Raw genomic sequence first — 24,946 nt, forward strand, 5'->3', positions numbered from 1 at the left:
TTGTTTAACACTATGTCAACAGTTACATGCAGGGTAAAGTTTGATTACGTGGCACAGTGTGGGACATGCTACTGATTACATCTAACTTAAAAAAAAAAGAAGAAGCACAAAAACTATTCAGTTTAAAGGTTTGTACCACGTGTTTGGTGAGCACAATTTTGCCAGTCACTGCACCCTTTTCTGATCGTGTGTTTCAGCAGATGGAGGGTTTATTTACTACTTGTATTCTTACAAATAAAATCATAAAAACACAGGACTTTTATTTAGATTGAATTTACAGGACTCTGGAGAGCTTTGCTGCATTACAGTATGTTGAATTAAGACACAGACATTCCCACAGTAGAAATACAGAAATTAGCACATTTTTAAAAATGACCTTAAGGCAAGAATTTGGGAATTTGATCTTTCAAATTTCTTGGAGGAGAACCCTCAGACCCATTTTTATTCATTTTTTTTTAGACTTTGGCAAAGTGGTGACATATTGGATAACTTGTATTTACGCACAGTTATTTGAACAGATGATCTTGCACTGCAGTTGTTCAGAAATGTCAAATTAAGCTCCTGAAATGACATTTCCAAAGCCCCAAACTCAAGGGAGAAATATAATATATATATATATATATACCCCCTTTTGTACAATACTAGCAAAACCCCCGGATAAAAACTATCCTGCACTTTTCATTATAGAATGAAAGTTGCACTTTCAGCATTAGCTCATTGTTTTTGAATTCCTGTCCTTTCTATACACTTATTTTAATAATTAGACTGCAATATGATACATTTTTGTCCAGCAGAAAACTGCTTCCATTTCTTGCGTCCATTTTAGGAGGAATACAAGTTATAGTCTAAGGAAGATGCATATTAAAAATACATATATTGTTATTGTTTGTGTTTACACAGACCCAGTGGTGAAGACAGCAGGTGAAAAATGTGAAGTAAATGTAAAATGAACTTTTTGGAGTGAAAATAAAGAAACAATAGTTCTGATGCAGTTCCACTGATGAAAGACACTATTATTTAAGTCAAACTCAATATTGATGCTTTTTATAAATGGTAAAATGGTAAATGGCCTGTATTTGTCTAGCGCTTTATGTGGTCCCTATGGACCCCAAAGCGCTTTATACTACATTCAGTCATCCACCCATTCACACACACACTCACACACTGGTGATGGCAAGCTACATTGTAGCCACAGCTGCCCTGGGGCGCACTGACAGAGGCGGTCAGTAATTCATAAAAAAGTTGGCTATATAATATAATATAATATAATATAATATAATATAATATAATACATTTGAAATGTATAAAATGTATTAGGGACAATTGACATACCGCGAGTTACTCAGTGAGAGAAGGCAGTGAAGGCACCATGCATTCTGCTCCTCGCCGCCAGAGGGCAACAATGAGCTCAAGAGGTGGTGGTGGCAGCCGTGCGCGTGCTGCTTCATCAGCGCTGAGGAAGAGTCACAAGCCCGGTTGTCATGTGTCTTGCTCTGTGGCAGGCAGTCAGCTGACAAATCCGGCTCCTGTGTGATGTTTACTTTCTGTTTTCAGCGCGTTTATCTGCGTTTTTTCTGAATGAATGCGGCGCTATGCTTCGCCCAGGAGGACCATGGTAGTCGTGAACTCGGTGCTGAAGCTGGTGCAGAGGCAGACGTACACCTGTCTGTCCCACCGATACGGGCTGTACCTCTGCTTCGGGGGGATCGTGCTCATGATTGTTTCCGCCTTTCAGTTTGGGGAGGTGAGGTTTCTTCTCTTGTTTCAGCTCCTGTCTCTTACAGACAGCCGCTTCTGCTGTCGGGTTAGCTAGCGTTTACTTTCTCCTAACAGCTGTTTTCAGCACAGCACCTTCCCACCAGAGTCCACTAAAAATCGCTTGTTTAAGCAGATCTTCCTGAAAGTAAACAGAAATGTATTGCATGTCTTTAAACGACACGTCTCCCCAGACTGCCTCTGTTCTGTGTGTATTCTCCATTAAAACCACTACTGTAGCTCTATTTTAATTAAACTGCCTGCCCCTTTTTTCAGATGTAGTTTAGATTTAGTGACACCAACTGCTACTTGATTTACGTTGAATATCAGATACTAAATCTCCCAAAAATGATTCAGCACTGTAGTGTGCGTGTGATTTTAAAATCGTGAACTACACGGCGTGTTCTTCTGTCCATGCAGGTGGTGGTGGAGTGGAGTAGGGACCAGTATCACGTGCTGTTTGACTCCTACAGAGACAACGTGGGTGGGAAATCATTCCAAAGCAGGTAAAAGAAACCAACCTTGAGCTCATTTCATAGATACATTTTGTGTCTTAGAGGAAATCTATCTTAAGGCATTAGGAACTAGAAATCATAAAAATCTCAAAGCACATTGCACATTTTCTAAACCTAGCAGACAAGAAATGTAAAAGAACCAGACAGGGTTTAGCCATGCATGGACAAAAGTTAATTTACAGAGAAGTGTGTGCTGGGGAGGAAAACGGGGTTGTGGATTTGCAGTTTAAGCACTGTCTGTTGAATTATATGAGTGTGTGTTTGATTTATTATTTATTTTGGGGTTGTTTTTTTTGTTTTTTCCAGGCTTTGTCTGCCCATGCCTATTGATGTGGTGTACACATGGGTGAATGGCACAGACACGGCGCTGCTGAGGGAATTGAAGGCAGTCAAAGAGCAACTGGAGGAAGAACAAAAAGCTCAGAGGTAGCTTTATCTCCTAAAGTTCCCAAATACAGTAAAACTCAGCATGAAGGTCAGAGCATCATCAGCTGACATTGATTGGCTTGCTGATGCATGAAAAAAGGGAATCGTGTGATTTTTATCCACCTCTGAAATGTCATCTAGTGTTAAAATAGACTGCAACAGCCCAATAAAATATAAACACACTGTTCGTTTACACACAGGGAACGCCTGGGGAGAAACACAAGCGAGACAACTGAAGTGCCAAAAGACAGGTGAGTGTGATGACGGTGTACACAGTGGATGTGTGATCTGTGAAGTTAAATAAGATGAAGTCTTATTTGTTTAGCAGTTCGTTATTTGGAGTACATATTTAGGGCGTGTGTGTAACAATTATGTGGCGACACAGTAGTGCGGGGGTTGGGACTGTTTCCTCACTGCACCTCCAGTTGTGCATGTTAGGTTAACTGTTTATTCTAAACTGACTGCTGAATGTGAGAGTGATTGCATGTTTGTGTAAAAATAATATGCAAGTTCGGGATTTACAGAAAGTGCTTGTGCTCAGTGTTTGTTGCAACACAGTCCACAAGAGTCTAATGCAATGAGAGATATGGAGAAGAAAATCTGGGAAGCTGGTAGCTGTTCTTGTGGACTTTGCCCTGTGTCCCCCACCTCGGAGGAAAATATACGTTTTTAGTTTGTTTTGGGAACTTCTGGTGCAGCTAATGAATATTGAAGCCTAGACTTCCTCTTCTGTGTGCCGGTCTGTGATTACAAATAGAAAAAAAAAATGCACATACACACCTTAAGACACCTGCTGTTTTATGCTGGTTCTACACTATATTGCCAAAAGTGCTCTCTTGTCTCTTGTTTCACAGATTGAGTGACAGCCCATTCTTAATCTATAGGGTTTAATATGATCTCAGCCCACACTTTGCAGCTATAACAGCTTCAGCACTTCAGGGAAGGCTTTCCACAAGGTTTAGGAGTGTGTTTATGGGAATTTTGGACCATTTTTCTAGAGGTGCATCTGTGAGTCAGACACTGATGTTGAATGGGAGGCTGCCTGCACTCTAATTCATCCCAAAAGTGTTCTGTGGGGTTGAAACCAGGACTCTGTGCAGGTCTATGTCTTTATCAGCTTTGCTTTGTGCACTGGTCTGCAGTCATGTTGGAGCATGAAGGGGCCATCCCCAAACTGTTCTCACAAAGTTCGGAGCACGAAATTGTCCAAAATGTCTTGGTGTGCTGAAACATTAAGTTTGTCCTTCACTGGAACTAAGGGGTCAAGCCCAACTCCTGAAAAAACAAAAATCACACCTTAATCCCCCTCCACCAAATGTTACTTTTGGCACAGTGCTTTTGTGTTTATCTATGCGGTCTAATGCAGCTAAGTACCACAGTTCTGCATCATACTGCTCGTCAGTTAACTTACAGAGAGGTTAAAGACAGGTTGCGTCAGTGTGGGTACATGGTGTGTTGAGTTTTTTCTCAGACTTGTAGGTGTTGTGAAAAACCCGCTAAATGACTGTTAAAGTCGCAATGCAGTGGCATTGTGTGAACACCGAGGCTGATGTTGAAACAGGAAACTGGTGGGTTGCACCACACAGAGGGTGTCAACTGATGGAATACCAGTTAGAGAAAAGCAGTTATTATTTTATTAACCAGAATGTTTACCATTTAAAGTTTACCATTGTTTTACTTAGCGCTGTGATAATTGGCTTTGTTTGGCTTTTATTTAAGAAAAGGGGTGGTACAAATTTTTTAAAATCTTTTTTTTTTAATAAAAACGTAAATGCATAATGATAATAATATATAAGTGTACATGGAGGTTTCGTAGAAACAGTATTTTATTATTTTATGTTTTCCTCTTGCTTAAATTATACCAGTGCACTGAACATCTCTTTAGATATTTCCTGTTTCTGCTCACCGCTAAAATGTTGGTCTGAAAAAAACCCAGCCCCATCTTTATTTTCTTCTTCCTCCTTATTGTTGACCTTTAACCACAGATACACGAGGTGCTCAGTGCAACATTTTCATGTCTGCTAAATGTGTAAACTTCATCAATTTTATGCGTGCAAAGGAAGTAGCTCTCTGAGTGAGTGCACAGGTGTAGCTGTGCTTATTAAAGGATTATTTATTTATTATTATCCCTTTTTCTGGCCATTTGTTTGCAGTGTTAAGCCTGAATGCCTGCTGTCCCATTGCATCATCGCGCCCATGCTGGCCCTGGATCCCGCTCTGCCGGCCAACATTACACTCAAAGAGCTGCCATCCCTCTCTCCCTCCTTCTCCACTGCCAAAGAGCTGCTGCTCATGAACAAACCCTTCCACCAGCCTACCAGCTTCTCCTTGGTCGTCTTTAACTCGCAAGCTGAAGGTAAAGAAACAAAGAGGATCAGTAAAGGATGCTCTTCGAATGACTTCAGTCAGCCGACTGCGGGTGGAAGTGTAGTAGCTGAGCCTAGCGGGCAGTTCGTCACTACAAAACATGTTATTTTTAACTAACGGCGTCAGTGATCAATACAGCCGCTGCAGGTGCCAGCAACAGTTTGATCTGCAAAGATGACAGCGGCCAGGATTGAATTATTCATATTCATGCAAGAGCGCTGACGTCCACCCTCTGTGGACAGCGCTAATAGTGTGACACACCGTACAGCATGAAGAGAGACAACACCAGTGGGAGAGCCTAGTTAACAAATAGTGTGTATAAGTGGACGGATTAAGAGATTTTCCTGATTCTATTTTAGTTTTTCTTCTTTATGTTTTACTTGTTCTCCCGACTCATTCAGGCTGTTTTTACCTTACATAGTTCATCGCACCCTTCTGGATCACTGTAGGCGCTTACCCAAACACACACACACACACATTCATTTCAGAGAGGGCGGAGCTATAAGTGTATACTTTTGTGTGCTTGAAGACATGAAACTATAGCAGGAGATTAAATTTAATGATAGCGATAACATTAGTGTTGAAGCAAGATTAAATAATCAAGATCATTGTGCACTGGCATAACACTTGTCATTCAGTGCAGTTTCTAACACTAAGACCAGAATTTTGCATTCAGCTTTTGAGGAAACAACTGTGACATAATTCATCTCTAAAATGATGACATTCATCAGTTTTTGTAAAATAATTTAGGGTTTCATTTGCTGACAGGAAACTGTTCAGACACAGCATTTAATAGGTTTCTTGGTTTGTGGGAGGGAGGAGAACGAATGGGACATACCAAATCCTTCTTGACACTGGAGTTTACAGGCGAGCATGTACGTGAGAACACAAGTGTCCAACTTAGCAGGATTGGACGTTAAAAGGTCTTTACTGTGCTAGCTACCTAGCAGGTAGCTCATAGCCAGTGAGTGGACTCCATGTCTCCTGTCTGGGTTTTATCATTATTCACACTAACCTTAAACAAACTGATTATTTCCAGCACTGAGATGATGATCTGAATCCTCTGACAGTGCTCAGAATTTATACGTGAAAGTCATAAGTCTGATATTGCTCACTTGATCCTGTTTTTATCTTTGTTTCCATCTTTTTTTGTTTTTTTATTTGACGATTGGAGGCCGTTTGTTTAGTTTGTTGACGTAGCCCACGCTTTCCCAGAGTTTGTTCCACTTTGTTTTGCACTTCATGCACGCCTGTCAAAGATCGAACTATGGAAACCTGAAGGTGTGTGTCTGCTGCTCACCATTTGTTCATTGCTCCCTGCAGCCATTAAAGCGTATACAGATGTGTCTAAAGAAGATCAGAAATTCTCTGTGTCCAGATGTTACCTGGTAAGTTTACATCTGTTTTAGCACTTTTTAAGAAATTTGCATTTATTCTCTTTGTGCATGTAATTAACTCTGTTATCTTTTCCATTTATAAGATAAGGCAATAAAACACCAAAAGGCTTTTATTTTGAACCTTTGTTGTTGTGTGTCACACAGACAACGGATAAAGAGGCTCCGGGTCTGACCCGCATGCAGACTCTGGCGTATCTGAGCGGCTTCCCTGCGTCCTTCAAGGAGACTGAGAGGTTGCGAGCCAAACTTCCATCTGTCATAACCAGCAAGATCAAACAGGTACCAAAAGTCATTCCTTCTGCTCATTAAATAAAATAATCTTCTACACCACCTTCCAAGAGCATGAAAATAAGGATGTTTTAAAGTTGGTTTTAAAACAGCAGATGGCAGAGTTGCACTTTGGTGAATGTGCTGCAGACGCTGTCACTTTATGTAATTGTATTTCTTACTTTCAAACACTATATTATTTCCTCCCAGTTCCTTGCATTAATTCTTCTTCATCTTATCCCTTATGTGAAATAGTGACATCAGAGTGATGCTAAAGGATGTTTGTATATCACCATCTCAATTACACCAGAGTAGAGAACTATAAGATACTGTCTGATCTTTTTTTTTAAAGCATAGCACCAAATTCTAAGAATAGTCTAATTGCAGAAGTCAAATCCTCCTTAAAGAGGAGTTTGCACCTTCCCGCTAAACCTGCGCTTCTCTATTTTAATCGGTGACGTTGTGTTGTGGATAAAGGGCCTCTGTTTAGCTCAGTGTTGTGCTTGTGTATCTAATAATTTTCTCTAATCAGAACTCTGCTTTATATTTTGAGACAGAGGAATGCCACTAACAGGTTGGGATTACTCAGAAATAACCAAGGAAAACAAACCAGGCCAGGGCTGAGTGACCCTGTAGCTCCAGCCGACAGGCTGCAGGACAGGCCTGAGTCTTCTGATAATGCCCTCATGTGGCTGATGAGCACTAATGGGTGATGCATTAGATAAGGTCTTTCATAACTACCTTTGTTTTTAATAAGAATTCAAAACAAATGTGTTATCAGAAAGTCTTACAGTGTCAGAGGACATTAAAGCAAACCGATAACTTCCAAAAATCCTTAGTATAGAAATTAGTATTTTTAATTGAAGCAGTTAAATAAATTAAATGAATTATTTTTATATTAATATATTTCACAATTTCACAACAGGGTACCCATCTTCTGATGATCACAAAGCTCAAATCATCCCAAACTGGTTTCTTGAATGTGACAGTATGCTCACTGTACTCATATAAGCACCTTTGAGATGTGGTAGAACGGGACATGATTACAGATGTGCAGCCGATAAATCTGCTGTTTGATAGTATCGTGCCAATATGCACCAAAATCTCTGAGCAGTGTTTCCAGGACTCTGTTGAATCTGTGTCATGACAGTTTGACAGTTCTTAAGGCAAAAGTGGGTCCCACCTGGTATTAGACAGGTACCTGATAAGGACTACACTAATAATGATCTATAACATGTAGGTTAACTGCATTTAATCTAACTCATCATTATCCAACCCAGCTGTCCCATCATTCCTTCCATTCGTCTCCAAGTCTGCCTCTGTCTTGCCTGGCAGGTCATGTGATAATAACTAGTGGTATTCAGGCTGTAACCTTAGCTGTCCATGCAGGGGTTAACATTAGAGCAACTGTTTTCAGTGGCACATTGCCAGCCAGCAGGCCAAAAGGTCACCAGGATTTTTCTGACCTTATCTGCACTCTTAAACACATCCTTGCATCTCAAACCTTTAAACCAACCATTACCTGTTTGGGCTCCAGTTTTCAGGATTTATCAGTGGAACAAACTGAAGGAGGGGTGCAGGATGTGAAAAGAAGATCGGATCTGGCATTTGTGAAGCCACACAGGAAAGATGATGGAAATAGTGTTTGTGTGATTGGTGTTTACTGGTGGAGGGATTCTAGGTACACAGGCCACCACGCAATGCTCAGTTTGGATTTCAGCATATTTCCGGGTGCTTCTTGGCCAGTTCTGTGAAAGAGGGATGATGTGCATAGTGTGGAGGGAGCGGCTGAGCGCTGAGGGGTGGCTGGTATTTATAGCTGGTGTTAGACCGACGACTATAGTGATGAAAGCTGGACCACAGCCCCGATCATCTGCCTGTGCTGTTGCCTGTCAGGTCCTGCCCATTGTGTTTGTGTACAAGTCTGCTGATGTGATTGTATTAGCGTGCGTTTTGATCTGTTTAAGAAGCGTGTGATTGTCCACGTGGTGTACTGTCTGCTCCATGAAGTGAGGTTATATACAGTATGTTCACAGAAATACAGAGCAAATAAGACAGTCACAAAAATGTTGAATTTCTAAGACAAAGTAAACCGTTTGTACGTGCTTGGCCAGGACATCCTTGTAAAAGAGATTTTATGATCTTGATGGATAATTTTTTTTCCTGGTTAAATACATATGAAATTAATATACAGATGTATAATATATCAGCCAACTGTCATCTGAATGTGATAGAAAGTTTGAGCTGTGTTTGCTTTTATTACCAAGCAGTCTGACTAGGATTTAAACAACTATAAACACAGAGAAATGCCTTCAGTCACTCAGGCTGAATCAGTTTTCACAACTTCCTTGTTTCATTGACAGAAAGAATCCAGAACCCAGAACTTGAGCTATAGAATATTTCAAAGTAAAAGTTGTGCCTCAGCACTGTAGCCAACATGTTGTAAAAGGTGATCCTTTTACTTTGAAAGCAAAGGCATGTCACATTTTTCACAGGTTTCCTAAACCTTGGACAGGACAAGTCCATCACTTCAATTCAAACTACGACGACAGAAATATGCTAGTGACCAATACAATGCCAGCGTAGGTTTCCTTGGCGACACCTGGTTGCCAGGTGACCAGTCTGTAGACCTGGTGTAACCAATTTTTTTCCTAGCAACTGTCGTCAGTCTCCAACAATCACTCATAGACACTTGCAAAATACAAAATTTTCCCTCATGATCAGTGGTTGCCAGATGGTTGCAGATCAGTCTCTAGGCCTGTCTGTCTTGGGTCTTATTCAGTTTGAACCACAGTTGTCATATGGCTGAAATGGTGGACAAGTTGGTGGTTAGCGTTCACGTGTCTGGAAAACCAATAAAGAGTGAGATTAAGCACCAGTAGCCATGATTTGTAGACTGAAATTGCGACGCCAATGTAGCAGTCATCTTTTAGAGCTAAGACTGACTGTGATATGGGTTGAATGCTAGCAACCCTTCAGCAATGACTGTATAGATCAGGGGTCCCCAATCCCAGTCCACGAGGGCTGGTGTCCCTGCAGGTTTTAGATGTGTCCTTGATCCATCACAGCTGATTTAAATGGATAAATTACCTTCTGAACTAATCGTGTGATTCAGGTGTGTTGACCCAGGGTGAGATCTAAAACCTGTAGGGACACCGGCCCTCGTGGACTGGGATTGGGGACCCCCTGGTATAGATTCTTGACACAGCGACTGGCAGATAGATGCTAACTGGTATTTCTATAGCAAATCACAAAAACAGCTGCCTCATGGCGCTTTATCTTGTAAGATTGAGACCCTACAATAATATAGAACGAACCCCAACAATGAAACAACCTCCTTTAAGGAAGCACTTGGCGAGAGTGGGAAGGAAAAACTCCCTTTTAAAAGGAAGAAACCTCCAGCAGAAGCAGGCTCATACTTGTGTGCTTCAGTGACCCACAAAGAGAAGGACGATGCAGATCGAGCTGCATGCTGCTGCAACATCCCAGTCCATCTGCTTGAAAAGATCACTCGGCACTGGGTTAATTACTTTATCCACATTGTCAACTTATTTTTCTAGACTAATTACATTGTCCTCAGTCCCTGCAGTGACACACGGCCCACAGTGATGAGGGTTTATTATGTGTTGAGAGTATAATACACACGGGATATGTTAATACTGTGGCGTGGAATAACTCGCGCAGCCGCCTGGAGCAGATGAGCTGATGAAATCCGGACTGTTTGGTGATTCAAAATGAAATTTCACGACAACCATTCCCCCTCTACTTCAAAACAAGGAAACCTATCCATATATTTAGTGCCTTTTTTTTTTTTTGACAGTCTGTGTTCTCCCAAAATTAAGACAGGAAGTGGTCACATGCAATGACAAGAAAATTGAGGATTTGTCCACCTGGGTCAGCTGTTGTTAGCTGTGGAACCAGTTTGGTTTCATGTGTCAAGCATGCTGCAGTAAGCGGACGCTGCTGAACATAGCTCGACTGTTTATGATGATAAATGTTAAAGCAAGACGAAGCAGTTACTGTATGGGATAGCGCTTAATCCTGAAACCCAGTAACAGTAGCACAAGAAATCATTAAATCACTGAACTGATATTAAAGAAGGATTATGATGTAATATGTTTTGTGTTTGCTTACATTAGTTTTTGTTTTTTCAGCTTTATTGACAGATACAGTGAAATGAAAAAATATGAAGATTTCCAGCAGTCCTTAAACCAAATGTCCTCATAACCAAATATTGTTGTTCATAATTTACTTAAATTAAAAATGAATGTACAAAATGTTCTTATGACAAGTATCTATAGGTCAAATTACCAAAGTTTGGTTATTTTTTATGTTGATTATGATGCATTAGATAAAAAGGTTTGTGGGTATAAATTTACACTTCTTTGGAAAGCGTGCGTCTGTGTAAAGCTGCCACACACTTCTGCTTTGTGTGTATGTGCCAGTGCATTATCATGACTATAAAGAGTGCAACCTGATCCGTGCCTCGTTGTCTCCGGGCTGCGTCCCGCTGGGTTTATAAGTCCCAGCTAATCCGCCTCACCTAAAAACAGGAGCAGAGGAAAAAACAGACGAGTGGAGGCAGAACACGATCTCGTGTGAAGCGACTCAAGAAGTTTTTCCTGTAAAGTAAAAGTAACCCTTCAATACAAAAAGTGTTTTGCATTAATATTTTTAGACAACTAGAAGTGTGCAAGTATGTAAAAAGGAGGAAATACTCGATTACTTGCTGTTAGCAATATTTTACTATTGCAGCTCATTTTGACTATTATACAGTGCTTAAAGAATTTATTAGCTCACCTTTCAGAAACACAAGAAAATACAAATATTTTGGATATTTTGTATTTTCTTGTGTAAGACAAAAAAAGTGTTGTTATTTATTAGATAAATAAGAAAACTTAATAAGTTTGACCTGGCACACTGGACTTCTCTAAAAAGTCATAAATTAACCAAACATAACATTTAAACCCTAAAAGAAATGGTTTTTGTTCAGGAATGCAAGTAAATACTCAAACAGTTTTTGAGTAAAGTACTTGTGGACACTGGTGGATTTATCAGTGCAGAACCATAAAAGAAACATTTTGGTAAATATCAGCACTGTTAATCTTAGGGTAGCTGTTGCATAAAGCTTCCACTGTATCTTGGTCTAATAAATTTATTAAGCATTGCATATTTATATCTCGAGTTTTTTTTACAGTATTTTTATATGGAGTTTATTTGTATATAAAGATCCTTACCCTGTAATGCCTGTGCCATGAAGAAAACCTAAAAATTCAAAGTATTTAAAAAAACAGACAAATTCAAAAAAAGAAGAAATAAACTCTTTATTTGCATAAGAAAGTTTTAATTTGTATCATTTTTGTTGAATACAGGAATATTGAGAATTTATTGCTCACAGTTTGTTTATTTTAAGCAAACACATACAGTGGTAAAAATGACTAAAAAGTGTTAAAGGATTAAGAATATTATTCTTTAATGGCTAAAGTGGTCAGAAAATGATGCAGAGTGAAAAAGGTGCAATATTTTACTTAAAAAAAAAATGAAGCAGCTGAAAGTTTTTTGCTGTTCATGTTATGGAGGCGGTTTTTAATGTTTGAGAGAGTAGACAAAAGGTTTTTAATATCCAAGGCTGGGGGCTCACACACACACGCACGCACGCACGCACGCACGCACACAAACACACACAGAGGGCTTTGATGCCACACATAACTCCTCTGAGATCAGACAGAGTCATATTCATGTGACCCTGCTGGAGAAGATGACATCACAGAACTTTCTGAACTCTCACCTCTTTATACGCACACACGCACGCACATGTATCTATGACTTCAGAGGACCTTTACGGTGACTAGCTTACCTCTCTATCAGCTAACTTTAACTGTAACTACTGCTTGCCTAACCTTTTGAGGAACTGCTTTTGTCTCCATGGAAAGACTTAGTCAACTGTTTTTTCCAGTCATTTTTGTCAGCCTCATTTATCGCCGTCTTTCAGAATTTTCCCTCTCCTAGTCTCTGCTATAAGCTGCTTTAAATTTAAATCTTTCTCACTGTTGCATATGGAGAGTTTTGCTTTTCGGCTTTAAAGGGGAACCTTTTAAGTTGGTAACTCTGTCCAACTAGAAGTTTAGTGCTTTTAGATTTTAGAAGGAGAATTAAGCCTTATGTAAAAGGCTTGTTTTTCCTTTTTGTGGATTAATAAAATAATAATAAACCTATAAACATGTCAACAGCTCTGTGAATTGCAGCTTCAGTCCACTGAGTAATATTTTATGAAAGTTTACCACCATTAACAGCTGTCTTTAGTGCTCTAAATCTGTAGGTTTAGCATGCTTATCAGCACTAAACAGAAGCTACAGCTGAAGATGATGAACAGGTTTTTAGTCCAAAAGTGTAATTTCAACCAACTTGATAAGTGACATTTGAATAGTCAGAAATGGCAAAGTTGATAGACGATGTGTACCAAATGTGACAGCAGATTTGTATTTAAACATCAAAAAATGTAGCCCCCTGGTGGCTGTAAGAGAGAACAACATTAAAAGGTATTGTGTGAATTGCAGGATCAAAAGTAGAGCCTAAACATTAGTATATCTTTATCCTTTATCCTCTGCTTCATTTATTTTTACCAGGTCAAGTAACTTATTAAAAGGCTTCTGCAAACCACTGGACTATTCTTCCAAGCAATTAACACTGTAATTGAAATGTGTTTATTTGTCCCTTAGTTTGAGTTATACTCAGAAGCCAGCATCGCCCTGCTCCACCTCAACACGCAACAGGATTTCACTGACTTGACTCAGCAGGCCAAGAAGAACCTGACGCTGGATGGGAAAGAGTTAACCATCAGTCCTGCATACTTGTTCTGGGACCTAACTGCCATTTCACAGGTAGAGTCTTCTTTTTTTTATCCATTAATAATTGGCATTTGTTTTTTTTGTTTTTTTTTACACAGTATTGCAAAATGTGTGCAGTAGGCACTATACATAAGATATATAAGATGTAAAGAAAGAAGTGTTGTGTGTTTGCCCTCCAGTCTAAACAGGATGAAGATGTATCAGCCAGTCGATTCGAGGACAACGAGGAGCTTCGTTATTCGCTGCGCTCTATTGAGAGACACGCCCCCTGGGTGCGACACATCTTCATCGTCACCAATGGGCAAATTCCCTCCTGGCTCAACTTGGATAACCCCAGAGTTTCAGTTATTACACATCAGGTAAAACTTGAGCCTCAACTTCTACAACAATAAAGGTCCGGCTGGAAGACAGAAGCTATGCTTTTATTCATAGTTTATTGTGTAAATTAGCTAACTGCTCCTTTTGGATTTCCAGGATATCTTCTCGAACCACAGCCACCTTCCCACTTTCAGCTCACCTGCTATAGAGACCCACATCCATCGTATTCCTGGGCTCTCCCAGAAATTTATTTACCTCAATGATGATGTGATGTTTGGCAAAGATGTGTGGCCTGATGACTTCTACAGCCACTCAAAAGGACAGAAGGTACGAACACAACATGAAAAGTGCTCACAGTGAAGTTTGCCCTGAAATATGAGCCATCGTTTCATTTTTTAAATACTGAAAACGAGCTTTATTTTGCTTAATTCCCTGCAGGTATACCTCACCTGGCCGGTTCCTAACTGTGCAGAAGGCTGCCCAGGATCCTGGATCAAAGATGGGTACTGTGACAAGGCCTGCAACAACTCAGCTTGTGACTGGGATGGAGGAGACTGCCTGGGTAAAGATATCAACACCGTTGCGTCTTTTTTGTAAATGGGCATGTTTGTGCTGTGTATATTAAATTTTTTAACCCTTCTCTAACAGGTGCAGCAGGGAGCAGTCGATTCCCTGGTGGGGTCGGTCCCGGTGGGGCTGGAGGGGCCGGGGGACAGGTGTGGCAGTTTGCAGGTGGTCTAGGAGGCATAGCGGGGACATCCTACTGCAATCAAGGCTGTGCCAACTCCTGGCTGGCTGACAAGTTCTGTGACCAGGCCTGTAATGTACTTTCCTGTGGCTTTGATGTAGGAGACTGTGGCCAAGGTATGTTTAAAGCAATACATGTAATAGTGGTTTTTTTTGTTTGTTTTTTGGTGTTTCTTTTGGTTTTTACTATTTTATAATATAACCCTCAAAGGTAATCAGGTCTTTCTGTTGTATTATTTTAGGTTCAATACCTGCAAAAAGATTAATAAATTGGTAATATGTACAAATATAATTGCTAATAATATGTAATAAAATATGCTGACAAAAATCCTTTAAAAACGTAAACATTTTTCATGATAATAGGTAAAATAGCAGACTATGGTAAATTATGTTTTAAAGAATAAAATATTTATTTTATTAATCTACTCACTTAGTTACTTTCTCATTTTATTATTTATTTAGTTACTCATATCCATACTTGTTTATTTTATTGATACCAGAATTTAAATTACTCTGTTGCAGATGCAGCACAAAGAATAAAGTAAAAGCAGTATAGTCTACACTAAAAACAAAAGACTTTGTTGTACTTGGAACAGCCATATTGTCAAAATTGTAAAAATTGTCATATGCAACATGGATAAATGAAGATAACAAAAAAAAATACATAATAAAAACTATCCCCAAAATTAAAAAATTACTGCAATTAAAGCCCCAAAAATGACATGAATATACAGTAGCTTAGAAACTATGAGCACAGCTAAATAGACAATGTAGAAAATATTTTTTTATAAAAGTGAAGACGTTTTTCAGTTAATTAAATTTTAAATGAGATGCAATCAGGAGCTGAAATCTAGAATGAACGTATGTATTGTGACACGAACTAGCAAAGACTGTGCGAATCTTTCCTTATACAGCAAAGCTGTAAGAGATGTTATACAGTGTGTTTAACTGCATGTCCAGCAAATGGTGCAGAGGCTGGTCAGGATCCTGACAGAGGAAGCCAAGCAGTGTGGTGAATCAGTCAGGAACAGTATTGACGAATTTCCTCAGTGAGTAATATGGACGCATTCCAACAGCCGGCAGTTCGATAATCAGGTGACAGAAATGCTCCTTCACGGTAACATATCTGGGATTATGCCACTTTTCACTCACTTCTTCTTACTGCTCAGATTAGTGTCTCTGTCTTCTTGAAAAGTCCCACAGTTAGACCACACTGTGGTCTTGGAAGTTTGAGTGTAAGAAACAGCAATTAGATTTTTTTTGTTTACATTCCTGAAGTATCTGTCTGAACTAGTGACAAGCTTCTTATAAATAAATTATATGTGTTTATAATCCTAAGATGTGTTTTATTCATACATACATCAAAATAACTCAAATGAAGTAAAAAGAAAGGAGCTCATTATATTAAAATGACAAAGTAAAATAAAGGAAATTATCTTAATAAGTAAAATTCTAAAGAAAATACAAAAAAGTAAAAAAATACATATATCAATCTGTCTGCGTGTTTGTTTCTTTGTCCACCAACTCCTCCTAGACTTTTAGGAGTTGAACAACCAAACTTGGCACAAAGGTGCATCGTAGGCCCCTGAATGTTCTGATCTGTATCAGACACCACAGTGTTATCATATTGCCCTCCGCCCACCTAACAACAGGCTGAAATGACTTGGTTTTTGACTTTTTGCAGCTATAACATCTTATGAAAGCTAAACTATACATTATATATTGTAACGTCATTATGTTGCCTAGCAAGCACCCTTTTGCAGCACGGTGGCATGGTGGTTAGCACTGTTGCCGCACAGCAAGAAGGTCCTGAGTTCAATTCCACCATCAGGCCGGGGTCTTTCTGTGTGGAGTTTGCATGTTCTCGCCGTGTCTGCGTGGGTTCCCTCCGGGTACTCCGGCTTCCTCCCACCGTCCAAAGACATGCAGTTTGTGGGGATAGGTTAATTGGATAATCCAAATTGCCACTAGGTGTGAATGTGCGAGTGAATGTGAGTGCGACTGGTTGTCTGTCCCTGTGTGTTGGCCCTGCGACGGGCTGGCGACCTGTCCAGGGTGTGCCCCGCCTCTCGCCCTATGACAGCTGGGATTGGCTCCGGCGCCCCCCGCGACCCTGAAAAGGATAAGCGGTAGCGAATGGATGGATGGATGGATGGATGATCCTATAAGAACTTATAAGGATTGACTTGTTTTTATGTTCTGACACCATAGTTCTTGGATACAAGGTCTAAATGTGCAGTGTAATTTGCGTATGAACAATAAACAAGTTTATGTTTTTATTTAAAGTGAACATTTTTGTTGCTACTAGCACCCTAAACATAATCTTTTGTCGTAGGGGGAAAAAAAGACGTTCGAAGTGTGTCCTTTGGAGAAGTGAGAATGTTTTGAAAGAACTCTTTTCTTTTTTAGAACACTTTAACGAGCTGCATCATCTGACCCTACTGAGGAACCAGAGCCACTACACGCTCCCTGTGGGTGAAGTCAGGCCGTATTTCAGCTTTGAGAAACTCGCTCGCAGAGTCTCCGAAGCCCACATCAGCGAGAACCCCGTGGTGCGTCACACCTCTGTCGCAAACAAGTGGAAGACCATTCACCTGCTGCTCCACCCTGGTTACAACGCGACCCAGATCCACTACAACCTCACTTTTCAGAGAGACGACGACACAGAGTTTGCCATGAGCTTCGGTGTGGCTGTCGACACCCGTGAGGTTTCTCAAACTAACGCGTCCCCGACTTCAAGCAAAGATGCAGGAAAAGAACCAAACGCGACCCCGACCCCGGACCCAGACCCAGTGTTCCCTTTCTCTGATATTCCTGAAAACAAACGAGGGCCTAAGATCAAGAAAGGGCGGCCTGGAGATCCTCAGACTATCATAGAGGTTCCTTCTTTAAATGTGTCACTTTTACCAGCTGCTCTGCGCAAAGAGCTTCAAAAGCTGGAGGAAAAGCTTCTGATCGGTGACATTACTATGAAGGGTTACAATCTCACAAAAGCTGAACTTTTAAAGCCTTACAAAAACCTGGCGGAAAAGCATTTGATCCCTGATTCACAGCTAGGCAAAGATGATGCAAGCAGAGTCCAGAAGAAGCCCTATAAAGACTTGGATGGAGAGGATTTGAAAGGAAAAGATGAAACTGGAAATAAAGAAGAAATGTCTAAGAAAGATGTTGCCGTGAAAGACAAACCCGTTACTCCTCTCGTACCAGTCCACATTGATGATAAACTTCTGAAAGATTTTATAACTGAAAGACCTTTCTCTCTGAAAACTGCGATTGAGAGGCCCCTGACATCAAAGCTTTTAAACCGACTTTCCCTCCAAAAAAGTGCAGAGAGTCAGGCTGAGCCGGATAATGCTGCTGCAGTGGGGAGAAGGCTCCAGCACTTCATCTCCTCAGACCGAGGCTTCCTGCCGTGGGAGAGGAGAAAGTATTTCCAAGCTTTACTTGAGGTTTGTACACCCCTGTCTTCAATTTAAAGCTCTACTCAAAAAACTTGATTAAAAAAAAAATAATTTGTGTTTACTCCACAGGAAGAGGAGCGTCTTGAGAGCGAAATGGCGTATGAGACCGATGGCACCGCTACCAGGCGAAAGCTTCAGGACACTTTTGCTGACTCGTTGCGCTACGTCAACAAGCTGCTCAACGGCCAGTTTGGCTTCACGTCTCGCAAAGTCCCCGCACACATGCCGCACATGATCGATCGTCTCATCATGCAGGAGCTGCAGGACACGTAAGTGATATTCTGTCTTATCAAATCAGATTTATATAAATATATTTCTATTTCTATACATGTTTAGAAACAGCTCATCTGTTTCTAAACAGTCATTATTTATATCAACCACTCTGCTTGGTCTTCTTCAGATTCCCGCAAGAGTTTGACAAAACATCGGGCCACCGTGTTCGTCACTCTGAGGACATGCAGTTTGCCTTTTCATACTTTTACTTCCTGATGAGCGCTCAGGATCAGCTCAACGTGTCCGAAGTGTTTGATGACATCGACACCGATCACTCGGGTATTTTGTCTGATCGTGAGATTCGAACTCTCGCTACAAGGATCCACGAGCTTCCACTAAGCCTCCAAGTTAGTCAAAGCATCTTTCCCAGCGTACATGTCAGTAAACAGTTTCCAACAGTTCCAGTTTTGAGTTTCGTTTTTATTCTTCGTGCCGTTTTTAGGACCTGACAGGTTTGGAGCAGATGCTGATAAACTGCTCTAAGACGCTCCCAACTAACCTGACCCAGCTTCACCTGGTCAACCCCACTCAAGAAGCCTACTATGATCCTAGCATGGTGAGATGTACAGCTGGCTTGACAAGGTAATATTTATTCAGTGTTGAATTATTTGGCTGATTTTCTGTTTTCCTAATCTGCAGCCTCCTGTCACAAAAGGCCTCATCCTCCACTGCAAGCCAATCGCAGAACGTATTCACAAAGCCTTCAGAGACCAGAATAAATACAAGTGAGATTTAATTTGTTTATTTCAATGTGTATGAGTAGTTGTGTATACTAAGCTGACAGAGCGCTTTTGATGGGCAGGTTTGAGATCATGGGGGAGGAGGAGATAGCTTTCAAGATGGTGCGGACCAATGTGTCCCACGTGGTCGGCCAGTTAGATGACATTAGGAAAAATCCCAGGTGAGGAGAACTTTATATTCCTTAGAAGCAGATGCTTTTTCATTGTTTTACCTTAATGGGGTGCAATCAAAGTTTACATCTCTGCCATCCTTGTTGTTGAACTGTGTTATTTTCTTTAATTTCACCAAAAGGAAGTTCATCTGTCTGAATGATAACATCGACCACAGTCATAAGGACGCTGCCACAGTGAAAGCTGTGCTGAGAGATTTCTACGAATCAATGTTCCCGCTGCCGTCCCAGTTTGAACTGCCCAGAGAGTACCGCAACAGGTTCCTGCATATGGAAGAACTCCAGGAATGGTATGTTTAGCATTTTTAGCAGGTTATATCCATTAACTGCCATCTAATAAGTGCTAACTTGTAAATAAAATAATATCAGAGTTTAAGTTGTTAGAGATCTGTCGATAGAGTTACACAGGAAGAAAGTTGGTATAAAGTTGTTGATCAAAATGCTAAAATATGCACCAATCAAGCAGAAACGAACCAAGAGATTCAGTTCAGTGGTTTGAATTAGCAGAAATGATGTCTCACAAACAGTTAGCAACTTCTAGCCACCTGTTACAGCACATATCCAGCCTCTACCTTACCTCTGCCTTTGTCATGGATTACTTCTAAGCCTTAATTAAAAGGGTGAGTTATTTAAAAATTTGCGTCTGTAAAGTTGGTCTGAAGAGGACCAGAATAAGTTTATGTATCAGGCTGTAAACAAGCTTATTTTTGCTAGTTTGGCATTTTAAGTGTGGAGGTGGACTCACTTTTGGAGTGAGCATCAAGTGGTCATGCAAGGAACTGCAGTTTTCAGCCCCAGAGGTCGCAGCTGGGCTAAACAGCCTTTAGTTTAGACTCCTGAAAATATCAAAGAATTCAAATTTTTCATCTCTCTGATTCAGTGAACACAGATTTGTGGAAGCTGATCCCCCCTGTAACATTGAAATTTATGGATGAACTGCCTTTAGGTTACATTTAAAATGTCTGCTTTGTCAACTGCAGTGAGGAGTAGGTCACCAGAACAGTAGTGAATATTTTTAATCACTTTTGTTACATGGCATATTTGAAAGCTTTGTCTATTAAATATCCATAGATAACAGGAAAATGTGTCGTTTTTTGTCAAATATGGCAACACCTTTTGGCAACAAGAACTGAGATGCTTTAAACAAAGGCATGCACGCAAATATAACTTTAAGCTCTGACTCCTTCCCACACAGTCGAGCTGTTTTCCCCATTCATACTAAGGTATGAATTTGTGTCTGTCACCACGTAGGACAGCGCATTGCCATGTTGGACCAGTGGGAATCCCTCTGGAGAGTTACAGGGCTCTTTGTCAGGGATCCTGCTCCTGCATTCAGGGCGCTTCACCAAGGGAATGCAAGCCTCACATAGAGGCTTTGTAATTAGACCGAGCCGCTTCAGATGAATCACTAGTTTTAAGATGCTTGTAAGATCATTAAATGGCTGAGACTCTCAACTCCACCCCTTCCTTTCCACATCTATTTTCCATGTCTGTTTGTAAGCTTGACAGGCAGATGGTGTTGGGTGATGTCACCTTGTCATTCCATTGCTGGCTGTCCTCTGTGTACTGCATGCTTCCTCCTTGTTACATCACACCTTATCATCCACTGACCTGCCACTGCGAATGTTTACCTAATGCAGAACAGTCATTTGACACCTGCCTCTGTACCTGTTGGAGTTGGATTGAAGTTTTTTGTTAACTGATTGAAATGTGTTGTTTCCCAGGCGGGTGTATCGGGACAAGTTGAAGTTCTGGACCCACTGTGTCCTCGTGACCCTCGTCATCTTCACTGTCATATCCTTCTTCGCCGAACAGGTCAGTGTTCACCATGAACCACGCTCGGCTCATTTAGACATTCAGACAAAGATACACACAGAATTTGCTTGCACACCTCTCCGTTTCCATGATTCACGCTTGAGTTATGATAACGGCCTTCGCTACCGAAATTCCTCTCCGAGGAGCGTCCATCTCGTGTGTCGAGCTAGTATGACCAGCTATGTCGTGACCTGCCTTTATCAAGATGAAAGACCCCGGCAGCCTTTTATGGAAGGCAAGACTTAACTGTCTTTGTTAACTGGGATCAGACAATTCCTGCTATATATTGAACCTTCAGAAAAGTTGTATTTCAAGCTGTAATAATATACAGAAAGTACTTAAAATCATTTTAAAAGCAGGAAAATATTATTGGACACATTTCAAATTCTTCCTCTTTGGTGTTGGAAACGGTTTAAAACAAATGCCACGAGTTGTTTAACAAATACTAGTCGACTGTTCTGAGGTACCTTCCTAATCCAGAGGTTTCCAGTTTCTCCTCAGCGAACTAAAAGAAAGGTTAATAGTTGCAGTGACCTTAGGAGAATTTCCTTCACAGAAACCCACGGGACCAGTGTGTCACACTTGTCTTGTGTCGTTGTCACTGTACACACACTGACTTTTGATGTCTTTCTGGCACTATCTGAATCTGGCTGCCCTTCTGTTTATGTCAGAGTTTAGATTAGAGAGATCAAATGTGTCTTCACTCCTCAGAGGGAGGTGATTTTACTCGGCTGCTCTATGTCTAAGATTATCTTTGCTTTCTTGAGTTATAAACATCTGAGGGGACTCTGGTGTCAAAGCCTTGATTGGTGAAATTAATAGTTTGACATTTTGGGACATATACTTGCAGTCTGGGCACAGTTACATGAGAACATTGATGCCACTTATAACCATTTGCTGTTGCTAAAAAAAACAAATGAAAAATGGTGCCAGTGAGGAGGTCGAGACGTGGAGTCAAACTGCCGACCTTCTGATTTATAAACCTTTGCTTTACAACACACACACTGTATCCTTTTGACAGTCGTGAAAAATGAAATGACTGCAACTTCCTGTGCCGTGATTTAAAAGTCGTGTTTTCCTATTTTTAATAAAGAAAAATATTATTTTAGATACAATAGATCTGCATTTGGCAGCAATAACTTGAGCTAGATATTTTCTGTATGACTTTCTCAGTCTCACATATTGCTGAGGAATCAGCATTAATTCATGCACAGCTCTCTTAAGGTCTCTGCACAGCATTTAAACCAGGTTGAGGTTCATTCTTCCCTTTTTCAGCCTTTCTGCTGTAGATTTACTGCTGTTCCTGACGCAGTTTGGGCCAAGCTTTAACTTTAGGCCTCACACTTGACTCTAGAATACTTTGGTATACAGAAGAGTTCATGGTTGGCTCTATGCCTCCAAGGTGCCCAGGTTCTGTGGTCTCAAAACGAGCATAAATGACTACCCCTCCACCACTGTACTGACAATTGGCATTTGGTGTTTGTGCTGTGTTTGGTTTTCTCCTGACACGGTGCTGTGCATTATAGCCAAATATCTATACTTTGTGGTTTGTTCGACTTTGCAAACCTAAGCTGTGCTGTCATTTTCTTTAAGACTGAATAACAAGCCATACTTACTCAGTGTTTTTCTAATTGTGCTGTGATGAACTTTAACATTTAACATGCTAACTGATGCCTGTAGAGTCTAAGATGTAGATTTCAGGGGTTTTGTAGTTTCTCCGTGAATCACGTGGTCTGATCTTGGAGTGAATTTGCTTTGACAACCACTCATGGGAAGATTGTGGCAATATATTCACACCTGAATTTGCCAGACCTGCAAACTGCCTTGACCTTTTCTTTGCTTTTATAGAGGTGCTCACATTTGCTGATGATCATTTAATTAGGTGCATTATAGATTGGATAGATCTCTCTCTCCTCCATGTCTGTTCAGAAGGAAGTTAATGACCTTTATTGCCACCCCTTTCATATTCTATCAGTTGTTCTGCAGGTTTAGTTGTGACATTTCCTCTTTCCCCTGTTCCTGCAGCTCATCCTGCTGAAGCGAAAGCTGTTCCCCAGACGCAGGATGAACCGGGAAAGCAACCCGGAGCGGGTGTGAAAGCGGAAGACTTCCCTCTCTTCATTTTATTGAACAACAGCCTCTGCGCCTCCTCTCCACCTCCACAGTGAGCACAGGAGAAGGATGCAAGCCAGCTGGAAAAAGCAATCCAAGATCCTCGGCGCAGAATTGCATCACCGTGGATTTGAGGAGAGACTCGTGTGAAATGTTAATGAAACATTTTTCAGAAGATGATAGACAGGGCTGGCCGGTGAGGAGAATAGCAGCCAGACAGGAGGAGCTCATAAATCTTCTTCTCTTCCACTGGAGGCACCCGAGACTTTACACACCACGAACAAGCAACACTCCTTCCACCCTGCACCACCCTCCTCACGTCCTGCCCTCAGCATGCCACTGATTAGTATTCTGTTAAAGTGGGAAACACTTGATATCAGCATGTCAGTGTCTGTCAAGACAAATTTAAAGGGTTTTTTTTTGTTTTGTTTGGTTGGTTAGTCAGTTAAATCTGGTGGTAAAAGTCTCTTTACTGTTTTTTGATCTGTTTTATATCACTGTAAGTTTTTGGAGGTTTTTTTTTTGTGTTTGAGGATGCTGCCTGTGCTGCAGGGATGCTGACAGACTCATAGAGTCAAATGATAATCAACACAGTCATTACTTCTAGTTCTTTTTGTGTTTATGTTATAGCTAATTTTAAAAAGATTGAGGATCAAATGTATACATATAGGACAAATAGGAATAGGTGATTAAAGTGTTGGACGCCATATCTTCGTCTGCCATATTTGAAACAAGAAAACTTTTAGTGCCTTCGTTGTTCATTCCTGCTTGTTTAAATGTTTTTGTTAATCTCCCTTTGGGATTTTAAAAGGTCTTCTTGTAAATGCTAATTATATCTTACTCTAATCTTGTGGTTTACAGTAAGAATGAATGGGATGCAGGATAATACGAATATCATTCTCTGCGTGGTACAAATGTAAGTGATTGGTGGAGCTATATTAGAAGTAATACTACAGCTTTCAAAGCTGCCTGTACGTGTGTCCCTGTGGGACTCAGCAGGCTCGCTGCTGTCTGAAATTCAGACCTCCTCAGCATGTTCTCTAACTTATTTTGATTGTATTGTTGTGACAGTGAGCCCCGTGACTGACACAGCCGATTTGAGTTCTAGAATGTACACGATACGCAAGTGTTTTCCTCTGAACGCCAGTTTTATAGTGTTTCTTATTATAGTGACAAAAATGGAAATGAGCACTAGCAGCTGTCAGCATTTTGCCACTGTGCTCTGGGTTCATAGGATGTGTGTCAGCAGATGAGACGCTGAGAGCCATATTTGGAAGATGAATTTACTCTAATTGCACCAGTTTCGTTGGTTTAACAGAAATAAATGTGATTTGGTTCGGTCAGCTTGGTGGTGTTTTTGTCAGTACTGTTCACATTACTCTTTCCACACTTACTACAATTTTATTTCTCAATTCCTCACCTCAGACTAATAATCAGGGCTCGTCACATTTCAGACGTCAATAAATTTACTTTTACAGACACGTTTAAGAGACTTTCAACATGGCATGGTTGTTGGCTGTATACCTGTGATGTCAATCTCCCATTCTACCAAACCCCTTAGAGCGCTACTTGATTGAGATATGATAGTGGAGGCAATTTGAGTACGTTGTTTTTTTTATTGTCATGCTCAAGAAACAGTTTGAAATAATCTAAAAATTAAGAGATGATGTGTATTCCTGCTGGAAGTAGTCATCAGAAGATAGCTACAGTGAGGTCATGAAGGGTGGACATGGTC

General features: G+C 40.6%; 1 protein-coding gene across 1 annotated transcript; it reads left to right on the forward strand.

The window, feature by feature from the left end:
* Positions 1 to 1,452: 1,452 nt before the first annotated feature.
* Positions 1,453 to 24,554, forward strand: gnptab (N-acetylglucosamine-1-phosphate transferase subunits alpha and beta). The gene is made up of 21 exons (XM_084909854.1): positions 1,453 to 1,744; positions 2,176 to 2,261; positions 2,577 to 2,696; positions 2,897 to 2,947; positions 4,850 to 5,052; positions 6,387 to 6,451; positions 6,605 to 6,739; positions 13,447 to 13,608; positions 13,755 to 13,934; positions 14,050 to 14,220; positions 14,332 to 14,455; positions 14,542 to 14,757; positions 17,050 to 18,089; positions 18,171 to 18,370; positions 18,502 to 18,721; positions 18,817 to 18,930; positions 19,014 to 19,099; positions 19,177 to 19,275; positions 19,407 to 19,574; positions 21,009 to 21,099; positions 23,125 to 24,554. The coding sequence occupies exons 1-21, from the start codon at positions 1,583 to 1,585 to the stop codon at positions 23,194 to 23,196; spliced, it is 3,765 nt and encodes a 1,254-aa protein (XP_084765980.1). The 5' UTR covers positions 1,453 to 1,582; the 3' UTR covers positions 23,197 to 24,554.
* Positions 24,555 to 24,946: the final 392 nt, after the last annotated feature.

The sequence above is a fragment of the Perissodus microlepis genome, chromosome 17, assembly GCF_051167445.1.
Source record: "Perissodus microlepis isolate ML-2025 ecotype Zambia chromosome 17, ASM5116744v1, whole genome shotgun sequence".
Classification (NCBI taxonomy): Eukaryota; Metazoa; Chordata; class Actinopteri; order Cichliformes; family Cichlidae; genus Perissodus; species Perissodus microlepis.